At 38.1% G+C, this 22,735-nt stretch overlaps 1 protein-coding gene and 1 long non-coding RNA gene across 3 annotated transcripts in view; one reads left to right on the top strand and one right to left on the bottom strand.

The window, feature by feature from the left end:
• LOC111179216 (uncharacterized) overlaps positions 1–14,274 on the bottom strand; it is a 163,094-nt gene extending 148,820 nt beyond the window's left edge. The window contains exons 1-2 of the long non-coding RNA XR_016394291.1: positions 14,195–14,274; positions 5,969–6,052 (exon numbers count right to left, since the gene is read on the bottom strand). This is a non-coding gene — a long non-coding RNA (uncharacterized LOC111179216). The remainder of the gene's footprint in view (positions 1–5,968; positions 6,053–14,194) is intronic.
• A 135-nt stretch (positions 14,275–14,409) lies between these two features.
• On the top strand, positions 14,410–20,788 carry LSM8 (LSM8 homolog, U6 small nuclear RNA associated). 2 transcript variants are annotated; one of them, XM_089917468.1, is made up of 4 exons: positions 14,410–14,527; positions 15,716–15,756; positions 18,287–18,414; positions 20,530–20,788. In XM_089917468.1, exons 1-4 carry the CDS (start codon positions 14,497–14,499, stop codon positions 20,618–20,620), a joined length of 291 nt encoding a protein of 96 aa, XP_089773594.1. In that variant the 5' UTR covers positions 14,410–14,496; the 3' UTR covers positions 20,621–20,788. The 2 variants fall into 2 exon arrangements, with proteins under 2 accessions (XP_089773594.1, XP_089773595.1); XM_089917469.1 differs by having other exon boundaries at positions 14,438–14,527; positions 15,667–15,756.
• Positions 20,789–22,735: the final 1,947 nt, after the last annotated feature.

Here is a 22,735-nt window from a genome sequence, read left to right as displayed (position 1 = left end):
TGTAAGGTCTAACACAGTCCATGTAATCCTGGCCTGTTACTGAAGATTGCAAAAATATTACCTTGTTGAAATCATCAGCACTGCTCTGATTCATCAAACCCTGATGTGAATGCTAGTTCATTCAACCTTTAAAAGAAACTTTTAAAAGACTATATAGAAAATGGGTTGTTTGTATGGAATCTTCCTTAGTTTAGTATCTTTAAAATGAAACCAATTCTCCATGGAAATAAACTAGTGTGTCTTTCATGAAATTCTATAAAACATTTCTGATGGCGCACTTAAAGGACTATCATTAAACCATTCATTGCTGTGTAGGCGGTGAGTTTTAAAACATTTTCTCAGACATAAAAAGCATAGTTCTTTTGGACCTACACCAAAATCTTTATTTTGCACAGCTCATTCTATTCAATGTGTATAGCACCCTAAGATGTGGTAAAACTTTGAAAGTAATTATTAAAGAAAAGAGAATAAGGAATTACGGGGTTTGTTGGGAAAGGTACAAAGAGTCTATTTTCAGAGGCTATTTGAAAATGTGTAGGGGAGCTGATCAGGTGCAGACAACACAGGAGGAAAAGCCTCAAAAAAGCTTTTCTGTCCTTTGAGTTGGCAGTGGTCCTGGGTAATGCTTTTTGTTCAGAAAGTTTGTGAGCATGGGTCTCTGGAAAAAATATATATATATTCTGAACCATAAGATTTTAGGACTTCTCACTGAAAGGACAACAATTATAAATATCAAATATCTTTAAATCTTTATTTCCAAATTTAGGTTCATGGTTATACTAAAAAAAAACCTCAAACAAACTCAAAAGGAAAAAATAGACATTTTAATAATATTTTGGATACTATAGTTATGATATGTAGGGACTATGATTCAACTCAATATAACTAAAATTATGAGCTACTTAGGTATCCTAATATTGGAGCTTTGTTGCATTTGTTTCAAATACATCTTAAAGAAGAGTGGATACTTGTTGGCTTCTTCCACAGCATCCATTTCCCCTTTTTTTCCAACCAAAAGGACCTCATTTTCCACAGGAGAACTCCTCACCCATCCCCAGCAGAAAGCAGCTGTGTGGCTGAGAGGGTAGATCCCACCCCCATGTTAAGTCCAGCAGAGCATCTTGCACTTGATCACAGTGACTGGTTCAGGGATGGGCATGTATCACATTTTGACCAATGAAATGTGAGCAACTTACTAAGTCCTCCAATGAATGAAGTTTCTGTGCTCTTCTGTGAGAGCTTCGGGGACCTGACATAGTGTGAGAAGAATGTCAGGCCCATTAACGCTACCATGAGGAGATCTAGCATACACATGAGTCCAGCACCCAGAGGAGGACAGGGCTGCAAGAATCAAAATGAACTTGGTGTCCCGATGGCATCATGAACCTATAAATCAAGACTCTGACAAAGCCTAAAATTAGAAGAGTCTGTGGACAGTTTGGTTACATGAATTTATATAAACCTTTGCCTTTTTTCCTTAATCCACTTCGGTTCAGGTTTTCCATTATTTGCAACCAAAAGCCAGCCAGCCCACGTGGGGAGGTAATTTGGAAGACTGGAAGGCGATTATGTTCGGGAGATCTGAGTCCTGGTTCAGTTCTACCATAGAGTTATTTGTGTAATCTTGGGCAGGTTTTTTAACCACATCCTTTAATCAGTTTATCCACGTATAAAATGAGCATTAGTTCTAGAGGATTTCTAAAACACAGTACAGACAGGCTAGATGTCTACCTCTTGGATACAAGGAATAATCCACTAAAATTGCTGAAGTGCTAAAATTGGAATATTGCAATTCCTGTGATTCCATCCAAGATGCTGCCTCCATTAAAACTTGAGCTAATTGTACACAACTCTACTCCAATGTCTGCCAAGCCAAACCCACACGAAAAACCACCTCATCTACTTCTATTTATTTATAAGTTATGTCATTACAGCGTAAAATCAAGAGCAGGAGCTGACACTCTGCCACCAATGTTTGTAGAACTGATAATGGTCAGGAAACAAGGTTCTCCGTCTAGTAGTGTCCTCCTCATATCCAGTTAACTTGGCAACCTCAAGCAGCAAGAAATACTGACTACAATGGGCCTAAGAAGCCTAGCTATGCAAAGAGAGACACTGTTGCCAGCAGTAACTGTGTGGTAAAAACACCACTGCATACTTTTCTTTTTGCTTTCCTATGATAGTGAGATACACACACACACACACACACGGTTTACTACTCTTGTGGAGAATGGTTAGCTACTTAAGAAAAGCATGTCTTATTTATTTGATACTGTATCAAATAACTTTTTCTACTTTTTGGCATGTCAAACTTTCATTAAAAAATTTTTGAATAAGTGAGTGGAACAAATGAAACCCTTCTGCAACATTTATATTTATAGAGAGGTCTCCTGTGTGTGTGTGTTTCTTTGGAAGGGTGTTCATAGGAATATAATTTAAGATAAAGCTGTATCAACTGTTAGAATTCAGAATGCCCGACTGGGCATTTCTGGGCATTTCTGATGTGTTTACAGTCATCTATTCGCATAAGTTCATTTGCATGCAGTGGAAAGAGACTAGAAGAGGGCCTTTTTCTTCACCCATCCCCATGGTCATGTTTAAACTCTGAGGACAGGGAGACAGCTACAGACAGAAGCAAGGAAGAGCTGTTTTCAGAAGGATTCTGAGACCTGGGTTGCACATGCAGCACTCCTTCAGAACCCAACTATAAGCTCTGCTAGAGACAAGGAGAGAGGCATCCTCCTCACTAATGATCTGAATGCAGTATGGCTTTAGCTCAGGGAAGATATTGAGAATAGATGATCATTATGGCAACCTTGACAGCCTGAAGCTCTGGAAGTTTTGGGAGACAGCCCCCTTCTTCCCACCCCCCCCCCCCAGACATTGATCTTACAGGTATAAGTCCTGGTGCTGGTAGAGAGGGCCACCATGAAGAGAACGCCCAAGCCTCTGTGATCAATAAAGAAACACAGAATAGAAGAAATGAAAAGACTCTTGGTGAGTTACCGCAAAAAAAATCCCAGGTGGACTCCCAGAATGACCAGGAAGACTTTGAGTGGGTTATGGAAATCCTGCATGAGGCAGATTAGGCATGAACCAGAGAAATCTGAGTTGTCATTGTTATGACTTCCTTTGTACCCTCAAGCTATGACAACTCCTGGGCAAACTTGGATTACATATATATTAAAGAACAGTCCAATAACAAAGTGTGCCAAGAGATGTTTCCAATAATGTAAGGCTTTGTTAATGTTGTCACAAGAAATTTATTCTATATGGTGCATGATCCTCTACAAGTCCCTTTCTTATCTCTGCCCATGTAACAAAAGAATTGCCTTGATCACAAATGAATGTTTTGGGGCTGAACACCTTGTTAAGAAGTGGAAATACATTTTATAAATCTCTTTTACAAAATTGGAATTATCTTCTGACCCTCCTAACATTTCCCTACTTCAAATATCCCCAAAACTTAAATGGACTAGAACCTTGAATCACCCACTGAAATGCACACTGTCAGCGCTCCACCCAGATTTCCTAAGATTGCTTTCATGGTTTCTGTGCACTTCTCTCCTGGCTTCATGTGCATTTACTTCCAGAGGCCAGACCTACATTCTTTTCTGGAATACTACCTACCCTTGGGCTGGCTGGGCTTTTCCCTCATTCACAATGAGCTGGAAACTTGCCTCCCTGAGCCTTCCCTGAAGAGTGACAGGTGGGAGGTTTTGAAAGCCCAGTTCCCTTGCCTCGAGTGAGGACAAAACTGCACGGCATCAACTCACACAGCAGCATTCCACGTGGGGTCAGACTGAAGCTACCCTCAGCGAAAACTAGCCTGCAAACTCACCCACGCTTGGTTTCTCCCCTTTCCCCTCTGGCTTCTCTCACTTCCTTACTGATTTCACTTGGAAACAATTCCTTAATAAATCACAAACAAATAAATCCTTGCTTCAAGCTGAACTCCTAAGACACTCTTCTGAACAGAAAGGTCTATAAAGAGATCCCTGGACTCAGAGGGGTAATATGATAGGGATATTCTCACAAAAAGGTGGGGTAAACTGCCATCACCCCAACATGATTTGGGGACGACTGGAGAAGCCTTTTGCTTAAGTATTTGACTGCCGCTAGTATTGGCAATGCCTACATGAGTGACTTATTCTGCAAGCTCTGGGCCTTTACAGAATAATTATCCCATACCCAATTACCCCAGTAAAGAGGCATGGGTAGCTCAAACCTTCCTCTCCATGACCAAAATCACCACACCGAGTTTAGCCCACGCTTCTGAATGCCACAACTAGATCACTGTGGTGTCAGGGAGAAAGATGAGCTCCTGCGCTATAGTCAGATAACGGGGTCATTCCTGTGCTTCATTTCTTGCTGCATCATGGAGCCTAACTGAAGCTTCAGGGCAGCAGCCTGGCTAAGGTACCAGAGACAGGTATTTCATTTTTGACTAAACAACCTACTTTAAAGCAACTTTGGCGGCAGCAGTGATTGCTTATCCAGGTATATTTACAGAGGCCTGCACAGGTCTGTGGAGAGGGGCAGAAGCCCCATCCCATCCTTTGCATCATGCAAAAGATGATCAGATGAAATCAGATGATAAAGACTGCAGTTAGGCTATGGCTAGCCGCAAACTCAAGTAGGATACAGGCCCCTTTGAAAGGAAGAAGTATTTATGGTCTCTGTCTTAGTTTGGGTTCCCCCAAAAGCAGATCCTGAGGCAAGAATTCAAGTGCAAGTAGTTTATTTAGGGAAAGCCAGTAAGGGAGTGGAGAAGTGTTACAGGGAGTAAGGCAGCCAATGAAAGGTGCACTATAAGCCAGCTACTCTGTTGAATGACTGGAGATATCCCACCTGAATTATCCCACCTGGTTGATGAAGGGGATGAGGTATCTACAAACCTTCCTGTCAGTCACCGACTGAAGCCGGCTTTCTGAGGATGTTAATTCCCCAGCATTTCCAGCCTGCCACACATACATAGAAAAAGCCCTCCAACACAGATGCACATATCAACAACTCCAAGTCACTGGAGCACACTGAAATAGATTTGAAAGAATTAGAAAATGGTCATTATTATACACCTACTTACCTAAAAACTGAGCTGGAAGGGACATACACTTAGCCTAGGTAAAAAGAATGACCAAGGCCTTGCATTTGCAGCACACCCAGAAAGGATGTGCAGGGAGGTTTAGGGCTCATGGTGGATTGACTTTCCAGCAGTTTTCACAGAACGCTTGGTAACATATTTAAAGTGAAAATAAAGTCAGTTGATGGGTTTGAAAAGGATGGGCTTTGCCATAAACTTTAAGTTAAATCTGCAACTCCAAGGTTTGAAAGAAAATACAGTTAAAGCACATAAACAAAATACTATGTGACAGGAATTACATTCTTTATAATTAACAAATTTATAATACAAGAACTTAGGATTTTAAAGTAAGCTTGTATAAGGAGGTTTCAGTTTAAAATTTTTTTTTAGTTTATAAAAATTTAGAAGCTAAAAGAACAAAAAAGTGTTTGAAGATCACTGTAGCTTACTGCTAACACTATGCTTCCAGAATGTTTCTAGAGTCAGAATTCCTAGTTGCCAGCTTGAAAGCAGAAACCTGCTTGAGCTGATTCAAGCAGGAAGGGAAGCAATTGAAGGATATTCAGGAGCTCACATAATTGTGAGACAGGCTGCAGAACAAGATTCAGAAGTTATATAACCACATAGCACATCCCAAACACACAGCAAAGCTGGGTTAGTACCCTGTGGACACCACTGCAAAACAATACAGACTGAAGCTTGCATGCCCCAATACTGCTGATGTGCCCATGTGCCCTGGATGCCACCAGGAGTATTAACAGCATGGCTCCTTCATGAAATTGCTCTTGCTGCAGCTGTGTGACCACAAGAGCGTGTTCTCTGTAAGTCAGGTAGTCATAAACAGCCTAAATCTCTCTTGCTATAAGAAAGAGCAAAAAAACGTACCTGATATAATGAGCTCTGTTGTCCCACCCAAACTCATAAAGAAGGGAATTCTCAAGAAGTTAAGAGAGCTCTGATGTTGAACAGCTGAAAAACAATAATAAACACCCCTGACAAACGGTTGTCTTTAATTTGAATTACCACCTTTTGTTTTTCAAAACGACTCTCTGCTGAGAATTTCTTTTAATCCATTGTGTTATGACGTCTGTGGTTTTTAATTTAGTTTCTGATGCATATGTTAAAATGCAGATCATTATTTTCTGTCATTATTTTTATGCATGAAAAATCCCACTGCAGGAGTTATCACATGGGGTAATGACTTGGAAAACATTTCTTCGGTTCCAGAGTGACATTCCAACAACAGGAAGGAAGGGAGAGAGGGAGGAGACACCACAGACATTCTTCTAAAGTCTTATATATCTGAGTTTTGGCTTCTTTGTTATTCATGATGCAAATTCAGAAAAATGGAGGGATCATATCTCAAAGCTGGTAAAAATGGGCATTATGGTCATATCTGAGGCTGACCAGGATGATGAATTAGCTCACTTTCCTGGTGGAAGAATGAGTGGTGCAAACTTTGTAGAGGACAATTTGGTAATGTACATATAAAAGCTTTAGAAATCTCATTTGTTGACATTAGAGAACAGAGGTCTGTACAATTTCTGTAAAGAGCCAGATACTAATTATTTTGTGGGCCATATGGTTTCTGTCACAACTACTCAGCTCTGCCATTGTCATCCAAAAGCAGCCAGCAGAGATAATACATAAATTAACAGGTATGGCTGTGTTCCAATAAAACTTTATTTACCAAAAAAATTGTAAATTTTGTAGTCTGAGGGCTACAGTTTGCCAACCCCCGTTAGAGGTGTTTAATATTAACAACTCAGATGCCTAATACGGAAGAAAAAATAAAATAAATGCACCAGAGGCATTTATTGTTGAATAAGATTTTTTAAATTGTTGAATCTGCCTCTTTGTAACTGTCCTAACTAAGTGCCCACACCGGGGCCATTAACCTTAAATGATCTACCTCTTGTTTACATCACGGCCTTTATTTTGTCATTCTATTGGGCATTTCCCTTGGACAACAGTGTTAAAATTGCAGTGTAGTGCAGTGGAGCTGGACTGCTTAGGTTCAAAGATTGGCTTTGTTATTTACTAACAAAATGACTTTGGGGAAAATAAAACCCAGAGAAGAAACCAGCAGAACCACGAACATGTTCACAAGTGAGACGGAGGCTGAGAAGAACACCACTGAATGCCTCATCAAGACTTAAGATTTCAGTAAAGGTTGAACACGCACCCCTCCTCCTTGCCCTGACAGTGGAGCCTCCACCTTATGATAATACCAGTATAATGGGTAAGAAACACACATGAAGTAAATGGTAATCTAGGTTAAAGAAACCCATGCTTTACACCGAATCTCACTGTGGAGGATATTATAGGGAGAAATTTAGAAAGACTCTGTGCCACAGAGAAAGACGGTCATGAGCAGTAGTACTTAAATTGTTCATAAAGGGTCAAATATTCTCCAAATCTCCTAGGTATAGTACAGCTACTTTCCTCAATGACTTTCTTTAGTCAAAATCCAGGAAGATAATCAATTAAGTGGTTGCATTATCTCCATTAATTTTCTATTGCTGTCATAACAAATTATCTCAAATTTTGTGGCTTAAAACAAGAAAACTTTATTGTTTTTACATTCAATAGGTCAGAAGTCTGGTATGGGTCTGACTGGACTAAAATCAAGGTGTTGGCAGAATGTGTTCCTTTCTGGAGGCTCTAAAGGAGAATCTATTTCCTGTTCATTGGTTTACTGACAGAATTCGGTATGCTTGCCTTTGTGGGACCAAGATACCTGATTTCTTGCGGGCTGTAAACTAAGGGCTGTTTCCAGCTAAAGACAACCAGCTAAAGTCCTTGGCTCCTGGCCCTCTTTCTCCAGCTTCAGAGCCATCAACAGTGGAACCAGTCATCACATACATCTCTCAGACCCACTCTCCTGCCTCCCTCTTCCAGTTTTAAGGATCCAAGTGATTAGAGTCGGGCCCACCCAGATAATCCAGAATATTCTCCCCACCCCAAGGTCTTTAACCTTAATTACATCTGCAAAATCCCTTTTGCCATATCAGGTAACAATCACAGGTTCCAGGAATTTGGATGTGGACATCCTTGGGGGGCCATTATTCTGCCTACCACAATATCCTATTCGCTTTTCCTATTCTTCCCAGAGGTACTGATATCTGAAAAATATCGAGCTGCCTTTGAGTATATTCTTGGATATCAATTCCTTCTGATCTTTGAAAAAGTCTGCCTTACAAAGGCAGACAATGACATATCCATGGATATGGGCTGATGATCTGAAGATATAGACTCAAATTTTGTTTTGTGAGTAAAAGTTACTTTATTACTAATTACTGTAAAGAGCACTGAACTAGAATCCAGGAGGCCTTCACTGTAGGCTCTGCTATGTAACCCTCAGAGTCACTCAGCTTCTTTGGGACTCAGTTTCCTATCTACAAAATGAGAGAAGTGGACTTGGAAATTCCTAGATTTCCTTCCAGCTCTTAAAATCTAGATCCATGGTTTGAAAAAAGAAAAAAAAAATGGTAGAGGTGAGAGTGTAATTCTATTTTATGTATAAAACCAAATAATGGCAAAACTTATAAAATGAGAATTTTTCAGAAATAGTAAGGTAAAGCTTTGATTTTCTTTTACTCCATACATATTTTAATGTAATTCCAGGCATCTGCTTTCCATTAGTGACTCAAGGTAACTTAGTTTTTGTCAAGACAATTCTTATATACTTCACACTACCACACCATTTATCTTTCTGTACTTTCTCACATTATTCATACCTCACAGCCTAACCTCAGTATATCAATAAATTAGCTTTGATCTCTCGCAATATAACGTCTGCAACAAGTCTAAATAAACCTGTTCTTTCAGTGTGGATTATACCGTCACGAGTGAGCTCACGTTGAAGATCACAGACTTATTAATTTCTGCCATCAACATCATTTTCCAATTTCGTCACGCCAAAATCACAGTAAAAAGGACAGTACAAATTTTATCTGTACTGCAATCCAAGCCGCTAAAGACATTCATCTTTAAAAGACAAGCAAAAACAACAAAAACAGCAAGTCAAGCACTCAGCTTAAAACAATGCTGCTTAATCTGCTTTGCAATAGTGATTACACAAAAATGGTAATTTACACACACAAACACACAAAAGAGATTGAAAAGGCTGAGGTCTGGGTGCTCCACTGGATTAGTTGTACTCTTCACATACTATTTAAATAAAGCTGCCCCAAGCGGTATGAATTCAAGCATCCTCTTAGGGCAAAGTCAGAGGTGACAATACCTGCCTACCTCAACCACAGGAGGAGATAAGTAAAATAGGGGCAGGTTAACCAAAGTCCAGATCTGAAGTGGAGTATCAGAAGTCTGTTGTGCTACAGCGCTGTCTGGTGTAATATGAATCAGCTCACACGTGACTGTTAAACAGGGGAGTAATGTTGGAATAGTGCAGAAAGCAGGGTGGTACATACATAATTTTTCCTAGCACTTTAATGTCTTGTGCTACCAAGAACCAACAGCTGAATATAAAGTCACACAGCTGACTGCACGACCACTCCTGGTCTGGAGAAATACAGTACCCAAATGACACCTGTTCACTGTGCAGCATCCTATTCTTCTCTCGGTTTAGCTCAGCCATGTGCTCCATTTTGATAGTGCTTATTTTGCATTTCTCCTAGATCTGCACAAAAGCAACAACAGACAATGGGTCAGAGCCATCTGTCTCTGGCATCTCTATATTTCCTGCAAACTTTACAACTGCAAAGTTTACAGCTGCAACGTCTGAGGATGATGCTCTCCTGCCCTTGCTTCCATCACTCAGCAGTGTCAATTCTTCCATATACCATCATTTTTCAAGCCACCTTCAACTTTTTTTAAAGGTAAAACTCTCTAAGTTACTATAGCATTTCTTGTTAGGAATTTCACATGTCCTTTTAAATGTGCTATTCTCATTTGGATTGTTATTGTCTCTGTTAATGCTGTCCAGTGGTTCCCAAACTTTGCTCGTGTTACCATCACTTGTGGAGCTTTTAGAATCCTGATGCCCAGGCTCTCTTCATACCATTTAATTCAGAATGTCTGCGAGTGGGAACCAGGGCATCAGTAGTTTTCAGAGATCCCCAGCTGTTTTCAATGAGCAGCAAAGTTTGAGAACCACTGCTCTAGTTCAGTTGTTCAGGGTTTGAGTGGTCTTTGCCAGACCTATTTTTTCCCTAAGGTCTGTTATTTTAAGTGAGCTATTTTTTTGAATGTGAGGATTTTCAGGAATGTACATGTCACATTGTAGCTGAAATGTTTATATTACTGTTTCAAGTTTCCAAAATATAAATAATGTAAAGAATGCATACAAGTATATGTATTTTATTAATATGCATTATCCTTTATAAACGACACAGTGGGCTTCCTGAGATAGACTGGTTCTCCAGATGTTTAGGGTAAAGTGTATGCCACTGCTAGTGAACCCAGCATGTCTGGTGGCCTCACCACTGGCTGGTGCACAGTATGTGTCACACCTGCACAGTTCTACAGCTTGGCCCCATGTACTTTATTAACAAGCAGCCCTGTCTTTTCCTGGGTCTCGCTACTCTTGCCATTCTGCCAGTTCACCAACCAGTATCACTGCTGCCTGTGATTTGCTGTCTGCCTCCCTGCCTTTCTTAACCACTATCTTTGAATCACGTCTTCCGCCTTTCCATTCCTACTGCTACAAATCAGAAACTCACACCTGGAGGCTGGCTAGCCTTCTAATCCTCACTTCCTACCTCCACTGTAAATAATTAATGTCAGATTAATTTTCCTAAAGTGCATTTGTACTTTTTCTCAAGCCCCAATTTAAGTCTTACCTTTTTCATAAAACGTCCAAGATTCTAACACATATCCACCTTCCCCTTCCTTAAGCAATTAAAATGTGCACTGCTCAATTTATCCAATCAGAAAAAAAGGCAGTGAGCAAAATAATGTAGTAGAACAAGCTCTGGGACTGAGTAAAAGGTTACCTGTGATGTAATCTATGTCCATGAGCAATAATAACTGACATGAATCGAGTGCTTATTATATGCTAGGCTTTACAAGAATCACTTTTAGTCCTCCAACAATTTGATGATGTAAGTACCATCATTTCTCCATTTTACAGATGAGAAAACAGAGGCAAGAAGGTTAAGTAATCCACTCAAAGTCCCACAGGATCCAAATCCAAACAGGCTAGCTCCTGAGATAGTGTCCTTAATCACAATCCTATACTGCTTCTCGATTAGCAAGTTAGTTTAATTTTTCCCATCCCTTAAAAAATGGCGTTAAAAATGCCTGTCTTAATACCTTAAAAGGAAAAAAAACCCCATAATATATGAAAAACACTTTGTAATTTATACTGTTAAATGAACTAATATTTCCACATCAATTACCTTTCTTTATATTTTGGGATATCTATTATTTTTCCATACACTATTTCATAATTAGAGCTCTGTACCTGTTCAGGAATTTCCTTGTAAGGAGATACCAGGGTTTATTTATGTCCTTTTCTGCCTTGGAGAACCCTAGAAAGATCTATTCAATATATACTGCTGATTGGTTGACACTTTGGGAACTTATAGGAATACAAATCAATAAAAATAAAATAAAAGCTCATATCAAATTAGGTTAAAAGCAGTATTTTAATTTTCCAATAATTATCGTCATTTTTTCCCCATAAACCATTCACAGTAAAGTGCAAATTCAGTTTCCTCAGAATCTAGTATGAGTATGATTCTTCAGGTTAATGAAAGAATACAGGATACAAAGGGAGGTGAGTTATGCCCTGCTTCTCAAGAGAATCATTAACCAGAGAAAGATCCACTTTACATACCTTGGTTTCTACTAAAGCAGCGGTCCCCAAACTTTTTGGCACCAGGGACCGTTTTCGGGGAGGACAATTTTTCCAAGGGTTGGGGAGGGGTGATTCAAGCGGTAAGGCGAGCGAGGGGGAGCCATGGGGAGCGGCAGAGGAAGCTTTGCTGGCTCGCCCACCAACAGCTACCTCCTGCTGTGCGGCCCGGTTCCTAACAGGCCCTGGACCGGTAGCGGCACCACAGGCCAGGGGTTTGGGGACGCTTGTACTAATGAAAAGTAACTCCAGGAATGTCAGATATCTAGGGAACTCCTTTCTACCCTTTCCCATCTCTTTTCTGCCCTATTTTTGATAAATCTTGGCTGTTGTTCTAGATACGTGCCGTTGGATTACTAATGAGAGAGAGATTGATGAGTGGGTTGGGAAATATATGAAATACTGAGCCAATCATAAGTGAACTAAATATAAAAAATTTTAGTTATCTGCTCAAAGTTTTGATTCAGAACTAATGGCATAAAATAAGTGCTCCATTAATAAAACAAAAAACATTCCAGCATACTTTTACTCCTCAGTAAAGAGTGACAGAGTATGGGTAGCGCTTTGAGAGATTTTTGAATTAAGCTCAAAATCTCACGGTACCCCTACTTAACTTTTTAGTTGTCAGATGTTTATATTATATCATTTCCCCCTGTTGGAACTTTAACTTAATTTTCCATTATGAGGTGTTGAACTCTCTATGTCCGTGTACTCCCAAGGTCACAACGCTAATTTAGATAAATCACATATGTAATGTTTGCATCCAGATGTAACTCATTTTTGTCTTATTAAAGACTTTTCTTTATCCATAGGCTCTCTCCACATCTGTGATCATTAGTGACTACAGAAAACACAGTTTTAAGATGAATGTAAAAATTTTCAAACCAAAGAGATTTTGTGATGCTCCATAAACACTGCACATCTGTCATTTATCTGGCATATTAATTTAATGGAAACCACACAAGGTCATAAACTTGTATTATGATGAAATTAGTTCTGTAAGTTACTATATAATGTAAATGAACATTTTCACATATAAACACACTCTAAGAGATGAAACACTACATGGGTTATTGATTTTAAATACTTGGCACATTATTTTTTAAAAATTCCTTACTAATGATACCTCATTTATCACTAATTAGTACTTTGGTTTTTTGTTCAATGTCTAACATTTGCAAACCACACAATATCTTCATTTTTTTAATTTATGGAAGATACTTTCATTTACCTGCCCTCCAGCATCCACCCCCCCCCCAAAAAAAAAAAACTGGGACATGCACCACCTAATTCCTGACTACATGTGGTTTCGAACAGGTCAGAGTAAGTTTAAGTATATAAAATATTAAACATTTGGGAGTGATCTGTAGGTAATTTTGTGGGTATGCTGTAATGAAAACATATGCTGGATTTTTCAGAAGAAAACTGCTGACATTGCAAGAGTTTTCAAATCCTCAATTCTTCAGTTAAGAAATCACAAGTCTAACTGAAATCATAAGGCAATTTTGTACAAAGGGGAAATAACTCTCACTGGTATTTTGTACATAGATTTTTTCCTAACTTCAAGTCCTTTGAAGTTAGGGTACCACAGTAAAATAAATGACATTTTCTAACACATATAAATACCCCAAATGATAAATGTAGCAGGATCTAAGGAAACTGAGGCCCAAATGAGTTGACGTTGCTTGTGCAAGGACACCCACACGACATGGTTAGCAGTGTTGGACTAGAACCCAGTTTGGTCCTTATTTAGATAAGGCTCTTCCTGAATCAGTCCTTTCCAGGACTGCGCAGCAGACCTGCAGGCCTTTTAGTTACTAATTTCACCCTGAGGGGAGGGAGGCTGTGGCGTGGTAGAGGGAAGACTGTTTTCTAAGGGAGACTCACACTTTTCTGTTTGGATTGTTTCTTACATAAATGAGTAACAACGCCTCCGCGATGGAGCACTTTTACAGGCAAATGCAAACTATGCGAACATGCTTTTTGTTGCTGTGTTCTCCAGGCGTATATACCATATGGTTACAACGTGTGCAACTTTGCCCTAGGCCATTTAGCTTCTAGAAGGTTAATTTTCGGCCCTGTGGCAGGAAATTAGGGATTCCACTTCCCCGCGTCTACACTTCATACCAGAACAGCACTCATCTCTCTATTTCACGTGTGACGAAAACACCTTATTCCGTTGTCTCCCGCCTTGCCCGTCTTTTCTCAATATTTCCCCTTCGTAACTTCTGCCACATGGCCTTCCACTCCGCTATGAAGCCCGCTCGCCCACCGTCTCCCCACTACCCCACCTTCCGAAGGCTTCTTCCTTTCTTCCACCGCCTGCTCGCTTTGTCCCTCTCGGCTTCCGAGAACACCGCCCAGAAACACAGTAGAAATATACTGCGCACGCGCGTTAAAACTAGTCGTCGCTTAGCCTCTTGCGGATGGTTGGCCGGGCTCTTTCAGTCTCTGATTCGCGGAGGCAGCAGTGCGGTACTCTCGCGGTATTTGCTGCCGCCAGTCGGCGGGAGCCGCCGCTAGTTCCTGGCGGGCTGTTTTAGCTCCTCTTGTCGCCGGTCCTGCTGTGTTGCCAGCTGCCGGGCCGAGCATAATGACGTCTGCCTTGGAGAACTACATCAACCGTATCCTCGAGCCGGCCACCACAGGCATTTGCTGGTGCTGTGGCGAGTCCCGCGCCTGCACCGGAGAGGACCGGTGCTGGAGAGGCAGGGGGTCGGGATCGGCGGGCGGTTGCGATACCCGGCAGCTGCGGGGCCCGGTATGCGGGTGCAGGGGTTAAGGATCTGGGACCCACCAATCCCGCCCCTGGGGCTGGAACCTGCCGCTTGTACGGGCCCAAGGTGTCTTTTATTTTTAATCTGAAAAAAAAAAAAAACCCCACCAACGTGGTTATTCCAAACTTTTCCGTGTCTCTATAGAAATCAGCTATTGATTCATCCTTCCTGTTTCCCTAGGGCCTATACGTTCAGGTTTGGGAATAAGAGGAACAGTTTAACTAGCGGCAGCGATGGTCGTGTAAATCTATGTGTTTGTTTTATTCATAGGCTTTGCTCGTTGTTCGAGGATAGCAAAAACTTTACAGATGGTGCAAAAATTGAATATCTGCCCCTTTACCACTTGAAATCTCAACTTCTTTGTTGATGGAATTAAAATAATGCTTGCTATTGTAATGGATCGTTTTGAGGGACAAATAACTTTAAAAAGCCCATGTGAATTACCCTATACAGCTGTTACCGTTTTAAAGTCTAGGAGCGGAACACTGCATTGTGCTCTCATGTACAAATTTGGGACAAAAGTGAAATGCCAAAGGCTTTTAATGATGCAAGCATATTGGTACCTGTGACATTGAATATAGCTTCTTTTCTTTTGAATTCCAGAAGCCAGGTCCTGGAAGACAGTGTCTTAACGTGCTTGAAATCATTCAACATTGATTAGTTTAGCAACGATCCAATTTTCGTTTTAGAGATAAAGAAATAGGTATAAGAAAGGGAGAAATATCTTGCTCAACTGTCAAATTGGCAGTATTCCCCAATAAGAAAAGAGTACCAAATACCCCAGCTGTTTTAAGATAGAATACACTGACCACACACAGAAAGGGATGCTTTTTCTGTTTTTTCCCTTTTTTAAATTGTGTAAATATCACACCAAATTGAAGAACATAAAGTTTTTATGTTGTAAATGTGGCTGTGTTGAATAGTTGTATCTTAGTTCTGTTACTTTTTTCCTAGTAATTTAAACCATTTCCTTACCAGATTTTAAGTTTTCAGTTTACATGCGCTGAGATATGCTTTCCTTGATTCAGTTATCAGGAACTGTTGCTGTCATTACTTCTGATGGGAGAATGATTGTGGTAAGTATTTGGCATATTCATTCTCTGCTTTCTTGTAGACTTATTGGTTGTTAATTTTTATGTACAACCTCTGATCTCTAATGAGTAGGCACCACAGTACACCTGCATTGCAGTTTTCTTATGATTCAGGTCTTTATCTCTTTGATAAATAGCTGCCAATCCATATTTTTTTTCATTAATAAACATTGTAAGTTACATACAAGGCTTCTAGAAGCTAAGATGGGTAATAGATTCTGCCCTCAGAGAACTTCTAGTCTAGTCTGCAGATATCTGCCTGTATTTTATAATATTTATCTTCCTCCTCCATCTTTTATTTCCTCCCCCATTCAGTGTTCTGACAACCACTACCAGAATCATATAATTTTTTTGAAATTTTGTGTATGGTTCTTAGAAACTTTTTTAAGATTTAGATACTACATCTATAAAATAATGAACATTTAAGACTTGTATGGTGTTGATATTCAGATATTCTTAGGTTGTATGATCTCTTGTTTTTTTGTAGAATGAATTATGATGAATGAATAAATTTATTTCATCTCATTTGTCCTTTTATCACAGTATCCCATTTTAATTCCAGAAAAATCTTGGATTCTCTCCTTGATCTGAGGAATTTATCCCATGATTTTGGGCTACTTAATTTCTTCGTTTATAATTCATATGATTGTTCCAAAAAGTTTCCAAAAAGTTTTAAGGCTGCTAAACTTTCTCTATTGTCTATCTAATTCCTATAGTTTAGTCTTTTATTTTCCCATTCTGCAGTTCTGTTTTTGTTTGTTTTGTTTTTAATCCTTGTGATTTTTTTCTCAGTGGATCCCTAAGTGACGATTACCAAAGTGTCAGACTTTGCCATTTATTAAACATATGTCATGTACCAGGCATGTTACGTGTTATCTCACTTAATCTCGGTACAGCTCTGTGAAAAAGAATTAACCCTGCATTCTAGGTTAGGAACCTAGCTCAGAAAAAGTGAGTTACTTTCCCAGAGTCATGTGGATATAAGTGGCAGAACCAAACTGGGATTTAAATTGAATTTGACTCCAAAAGGTAAGGCCAGTTGCCTTGCTTCCCTCTTAATCAAGAGAACAATCATGTTTTTGGTTTTGTTTTTAAGGTACTTCACATTGTATTGAGTCAAAAAATAAGGACAGTTTGAAATATTTTAATCTCATCTTAGAAGCCTATTGCTATTAACAAATATTTGTAAATAGTTTTTTATTTTGTAAAAACCTCAAGTTTAAATTTTCTTGTTTTTGTTAACAGGATAGATGATAAATTGGAAAATTACTTTAATTTTATAGAAGAAGGAAAGCCATTTAAAAAGAGCATTTTTAAGTACTAAAAGAGCATTTTTGAGTACTAAAGTTCACCAGTTGTGTATTTCTTTCACACATGGTTCACTTTATAGAATAGTTGCATGTAAAATGAAGCCAAGAGGCTATGTATGGATGTGGTAACAACTCTTTGCTAGTTCAGTATAGTAAATACTCCATATTTTGTTTCTCTTCCTAACATTAACTAATATTTCTCTTCCTAGCTAACATTTTATTTCACTCTAATTTTATATATTTTAAATTTTAAAACATGAAACTTTAATGAGAAATTTAACCAACCAAAACCAATGTAAATTGATGTTTTTCAGAAACTTGAATAGCATCTGAGTTACCATGTTGTAATAGGCCCATGTCTTCCTTTTTTAAGAACCACGATTCTTCATAAAATTTTCTCTGAATATATCCTTCAAGTGTTTGAGGCCCATCAAACACTTTTCTCTGAATATATCCTTCAAGTGTTTGAGGCCCATCAAACACTTCGGCAGATACTAAGTACTCATTAAGCCTTAGCTATTACTACCAGTTGAAGTTTGTGTACTGATTTGAATCTCTGAAAAGTGGTAGATTATATTTGCTTGTTCATAGTAGTATAATATAGAAGTTTAGTGGTCTGGCTTTGAAGCAAGCCTTTCATGGTTCGAATTCTAGCTCTGCTAATTTCTGCCCATGAAACCTTGAGGGATCACTTCTCTGTGCCTCAGATTTTCTTGTCTGAAGTGGGAATGTTTGTAGTATCTACCACAAAGGGTAGAGATTAATTGAGATAATGTGTGCAGCATGTTTACTAGCATGTAAAATGAAGTGATACTGTTACATTGCTATAGCTGCTGTGTAGAGGACTATTTCCCTTAAGTTTCCCTTGTTTTAGTTTGTATCTTTAGAATATTAGCTCCTGGACTACCTGGGCTTTTATGCTACTTCCTTGGAAATAAACTAGTACATAGGTGTCCTTTGTAATTCTCAACAACTCTGCACACTAGTCAGAAGCGTGGTGGGTTCCCCACCCCCCTCTTAAAAAACCAAGAGGTAAGTTTGGTGCCTGTTGATCATAAAGAGGTATTGTATTTTATAGAGAACTTATATATATTTAAAATAGGTACTTCTCTTGGAGTAACTCACAACTAAAATGGTGTCATTGAATTAACACATTCAGGTAAACCAGAATATTTGTCTTTTTCTCTTGAATGTTTTCTTTACAGGGAACACTGAAAGGTTTTGACCAGACCATTAATTTGATTTTGGATGAAAGCCATGAACGAGTGTTCAGCTCTTCACAGGGAGTAGAACAAGTGGTACTAGGTTTATACATCGTGAGAGGTGATAATGTGTAAGTAAAATATGTCTTTTTTAAAGGCAAGTTAAATATACTATAGGTGTACTGCCTTGCTATATGGAGAAGAGGTTTCTATCTACTGAGATTTGTCCATATTTCTAATAGTTACGTAGCCTGGATAGGGTCCAGAAAGAGCCCTGCCTTACACTGAATACTTCATTGGAGAGGCTTCTTAAAATGTTCTTCCAAAGTACCCCTAATTCCAGAGGAACATAAATATACCTCCAGGGCCCAGGCTAGGGTTTGAAAATGTCTTTGAAATCTCTTGTGTAAACAGTTTTAAATAATGCTTTATAACATAGCTGTATTTATCCATTACTTACTTTTTTCTTCTAATTTTTTAGTATAATTGGCTTACTTAAGATGTCCCATGTTTATGTTGTGGCCTCAGTTAACTTGTGACATTGATATGGCAGTTTGAGAAGATATATTTTAGTGGTAGCAATTTAAGAAAAGTGCAACAGTGTAGAACAGTACTGTCCAATACAACTTTTGGGGATGATGGAAATGTTGGATATCTGCATTGTCCACTATGGTAGGTACTAGCTGTGTGTGTGGCCATTGAGTACTTGAAAAGTAGCTGGTGTGACTGAACAACTGAATTTTAGATTTTATTTAATTGTAATTAATTTTAATAGTCACATGTGGCTAGCAGCTTCTGTATTAGTGCAATTATAGAGGCTAGAAGAGTGTTGAATCAGTTTTCTAGTGAGTACTGTTTAAAATTAAAACATGGCTGGAAGGCAGCAAAAGATGTATTAGCATCTGAGATTATTTTTTTGGACAAGTAGGATATGGAAGATAAAGGATTACTTTACTCATTTTATTTGTTTGTCTTAAGAAAATCACCTTTAGATGTATAAATCATTTGATCTTTAATCAGAGGTTTATAAAATATTCTATAGAGATAATATTTAGGTGAAGTGAGCTGTAAAGGCGAAGCAGGTGGGGCCCAGGTCTCCTGACCAGAACAGCACTGATTGTTTATATTGGGGCTCTGCATAATAATTGATTTTAAGATGATTTCTCCTACTTTAATTTAAAAAAAAAATTTTTTTTTGAACTTCAATTAAAAAAAATTTTAAACATTGCTATAGACACAGTGGTATGCTGGAGCCAGCTTGTACTGGCCCACGGAAGCAGATTTTTATATTTTGGGGAATTTTGCAAGCTGGTTGGTTGATGTCTTTTTGGTAGCTTGAAATTGGCCATAGTGGGGGTATCTGCACTATGGATAGCAGTCAACACTGCAAATCAGCCTCCTCCTTTTCCTTGGAGAGCTTTTTTCCAGCACTCCACTGTCTTCCATAAGGATTTTAAATGATACTAATTTTTAATGATGGAATTAAGATCTTGATATGTTTCAGATTGAGAAAACTTAATATGTTCTCCTAAAGTTTGGTACTTCCCATTTATTAGAGAACTGAAGACCGTATACAGTTTAAAGCAAAATCGTGCAAATTCTGTATAACATTTGTCTATAGAATTTACTTTCATTAAAACCAAACAAATTTAAACAACCAATTTTTTATGTAATAATGTTTCATACATGTCCCATGGTCTGGATGTAACAATGACTGTATCCAGCTAGAGAGCCATGGCTTGGTTACCTAGCATGGTATTAGTGAAAATAATGTTATAGGTGTTATGTTAGTGTTGAATCAAGGAAAAATTTGTTGGCTTTAACCCTTGCCAATCACAACAAAAAATCATTTGTTAGATACCTAAGTATCTGTTCTATTATTATCTTTATGTGTGAAGAATTGTACTTCTTTTTGGTGTTGGATTTAAATTGAGTCAACTGAGAAATCATGAAAGGGAAACTAATAGATTTTATATGTACCATTGATGGATTTAGTTCATTGAAGTTACTCAAATAAAGACTCGTGATCCAGTCACACTATATGCAGTCTCTTCTTTAATATTCGTTCCTGTAACAATGTTGCCTTCAGTTTATTTGGGTTTTGTGACTTTAAAAGTACAGTTCACAACCTTATGAAAATGTTTGTTTTTCACCTTAAGTAGTAGTTCTTTTATACTGTCTTCTCTCAGTTTTAATCAGAAATGAGATTGTTTTAACTGATTTTTTTTTCCCTTAAACAATTACAGTGCAGTCATTGGAGAAATTGATGAAGAGACAGATTCTGCACTTGATTTGGGGAATATTCGAGCAGAACCTCTGAACTCTGTAGCACACTAAGGATAAACTACATATATTGGACATCTGTAAATCTTTGTACAGAATCTGATTATTCTGAGGATGATGGGCAGAATTTTTATGAAAGTGTAATTGTGGATTTTGACTCCATATTGATTCATTGTAATATGATATGTAAATTAAAATATTTCTACATTTTCTTGGAAAAAACTTTTCTTTTTGGCCTAAATCATACATTTGGTAGCTTGGTTTTATTTTTTTATTAAATAGTATAAAAATCTAATGATTATTTTGAGAACTTTTAGAAAAGACATTCTGCTATTTTAATATTTATGGAAAACTAGTTGAAAAGAGAAATTCAAGTATTATATAAATTAAGCATACAAATACCATCAATAGTGCAGGATACATATGTTTCTGTCCCTGATTTTTAAGAAAGTCCCAGGAAGGTAAATCTTGTCTTGTGCAGTTATCTGAACCATCCCCATTTATCACACTGCCCTGGTGGCTCCCTAGCACTTTAGAAGTGTGGGTAAAAGTGTGTTTGGTTGAGAAAAGGAAAAATGCTAACAAAGTTATATATTACCTGAAAAAATTGATTCCATGTGGTCTTAAAAGCCATCTTATCCTTTAAGAATTGGGGAATTTCTAGTATTAAAGGAGTTTTTTGTTATTTATAAACGTGAGTAAATAAATCTTAAGTTTATATTGAGGCAGTGCTTGCTATTATTGTCAACAACTTTTCATGACTCCCTAGTTCCATAAACCTGATTTCAAAAGAAGTAAACCTGTTTTCTCCAAGCATGTCAGGCCTATTCTTTGGTTGATTATTGTAGTGAATCAATTAAGTAGATAAATGTCCCTCATCTACAAATAGGCTATTTTCTAAAACTCCCTTGTACAATTGGTTGCGTATACTTTTTCAAGAATCCATAGAAACAATGCTATAAGCAGTGTTTAGATATCCAGGCTAGTCCACAAAAATTCTCATCAAGTCATATGTAGGCCAAAGTGTGTAACATTGTGATAACAATAGAAAAATATTTACACTCTTGTAATTCAAACAAAATTTCAATAGTTTCTTTTTCTTTTTTTTAATGAAAGTGTTTAAAATAGGAGTTGGCAAACTTCTTTCGTAAAGATGCGGATAGTAAATATTTTAAGCTTTGAGGGCCATATGGTCTCTGTCACAGCTACTCAAATCTGTTCTGTAGCATGAAAATAGCCATAGATAATACATGACGAATAGCCGTGGCTGGGTTCCAATAAAACTTCATTTACAATAACAGGTGGCAGGCTGGATTTGGCCAGTAGGCCATAGTTGCTGTCCCTTGGCTCCAAATGAAAAATACAAGCTCAATAAGAAGAGATGATGGCTAATTTGTATAAATTCTGAAAAGGGCTTCTGGAATGGATCCTTTCAGAGTTCAGAGGTGGGTTTCATCATATTTTTTAATATTGAAAACCCTACTTATTAAACATGGCAGTTTTTTGGTTCACAACTAAAACATTTTCCAGAGGAAAATATCTTCACATTTTCACAAAAACAAGACTTGTAAGGAGAGAACTGTTGAGATAGTTTTGGTCATCAAGCACCATTACCCAGAATAACTTGGCTGATGTTCTGATGTTTAGGGTTGTCTCTGGGAGGATTAGAGGAAGGCTAGGTAGTACTGGCTATTCATAAATATTTGGCTTTTGTAGTATAAGGTTTTACGATCAATTTAGTAATAAAAAGAAAATAATGCAAAGTGGGTAAAGCAAACAGGCCACTTTAATTAGGGACTGTAAACCAGGTGTTCTGTTTAAATAAATAATGTATTTTAAATTGGTAAACTAATTCCAAAAGTCAAATAAGGAATATAGATCATTCGATTGCTAAGTGAAATGTATTCTAAGTATAAATGATGTCCAGAATCAGATGCTTTCTCAACATAGTTGATCTAACACAAATTACACATGAACCAGTAAACAAACCATAGTCCCTCTCCCTCACAGTAATGAGTTTCTAATATGATGTATTCTCCTTCTGAAATCTAAAATGCCTTGTCAAGATGTATTTTCCTTATTGATGCCAGAAAAATCATTTCCAGAATATGAATTGGATGTCTTTCTTAATGGTTGGTGGGGGAAATGCATGAAAATACACCAAATGGT

Source organism: Delphinapterus leucas, chromosome 9 (genome assembly GCF_059928025.1).
Source record: "Delphinapterus leucas isolate spDelLeu-1000000601 "Yukka" chromosome 9, BTC_Dleu_Yukka2, whole genome shotgun sequence".
Lineage (NCBI taxonomy): Eukaryota > Metazoa > Chordata > Mammalia > Artiodactyla > Monodontidae > Delphinapterus > Delphinapterus leucas.
This window is presented reverse-complemented; position numbering and strand designations above follow the sequence as displayed.

What these genes read in the sequence shown, in the direction of transcription:
- LSM8 (XM_089917468.1), top strand. Translation starts at nt 14,497, where the DNA reads ATGACGTCTGCCTTGGAGAACTACATCAACC. An exon ending in CTGATGGGAGAATGATTGTG is followed by an intron (nt 15,757 to 18,286) that starts GTAAGTATTTGG and finishes TTTTCTTTACAG; the next exon opens with GGAACACTGAAAGGTTTTGA. An exon ending in ATCGTGAGAGGTGATAATGT is followed by an intron (nt 18,415 to 20,529) that starts GTAAGTAAAATA and finishes AAACAATTACAG; the next exon opens with TGCAGTCATTGGAGAAATTG.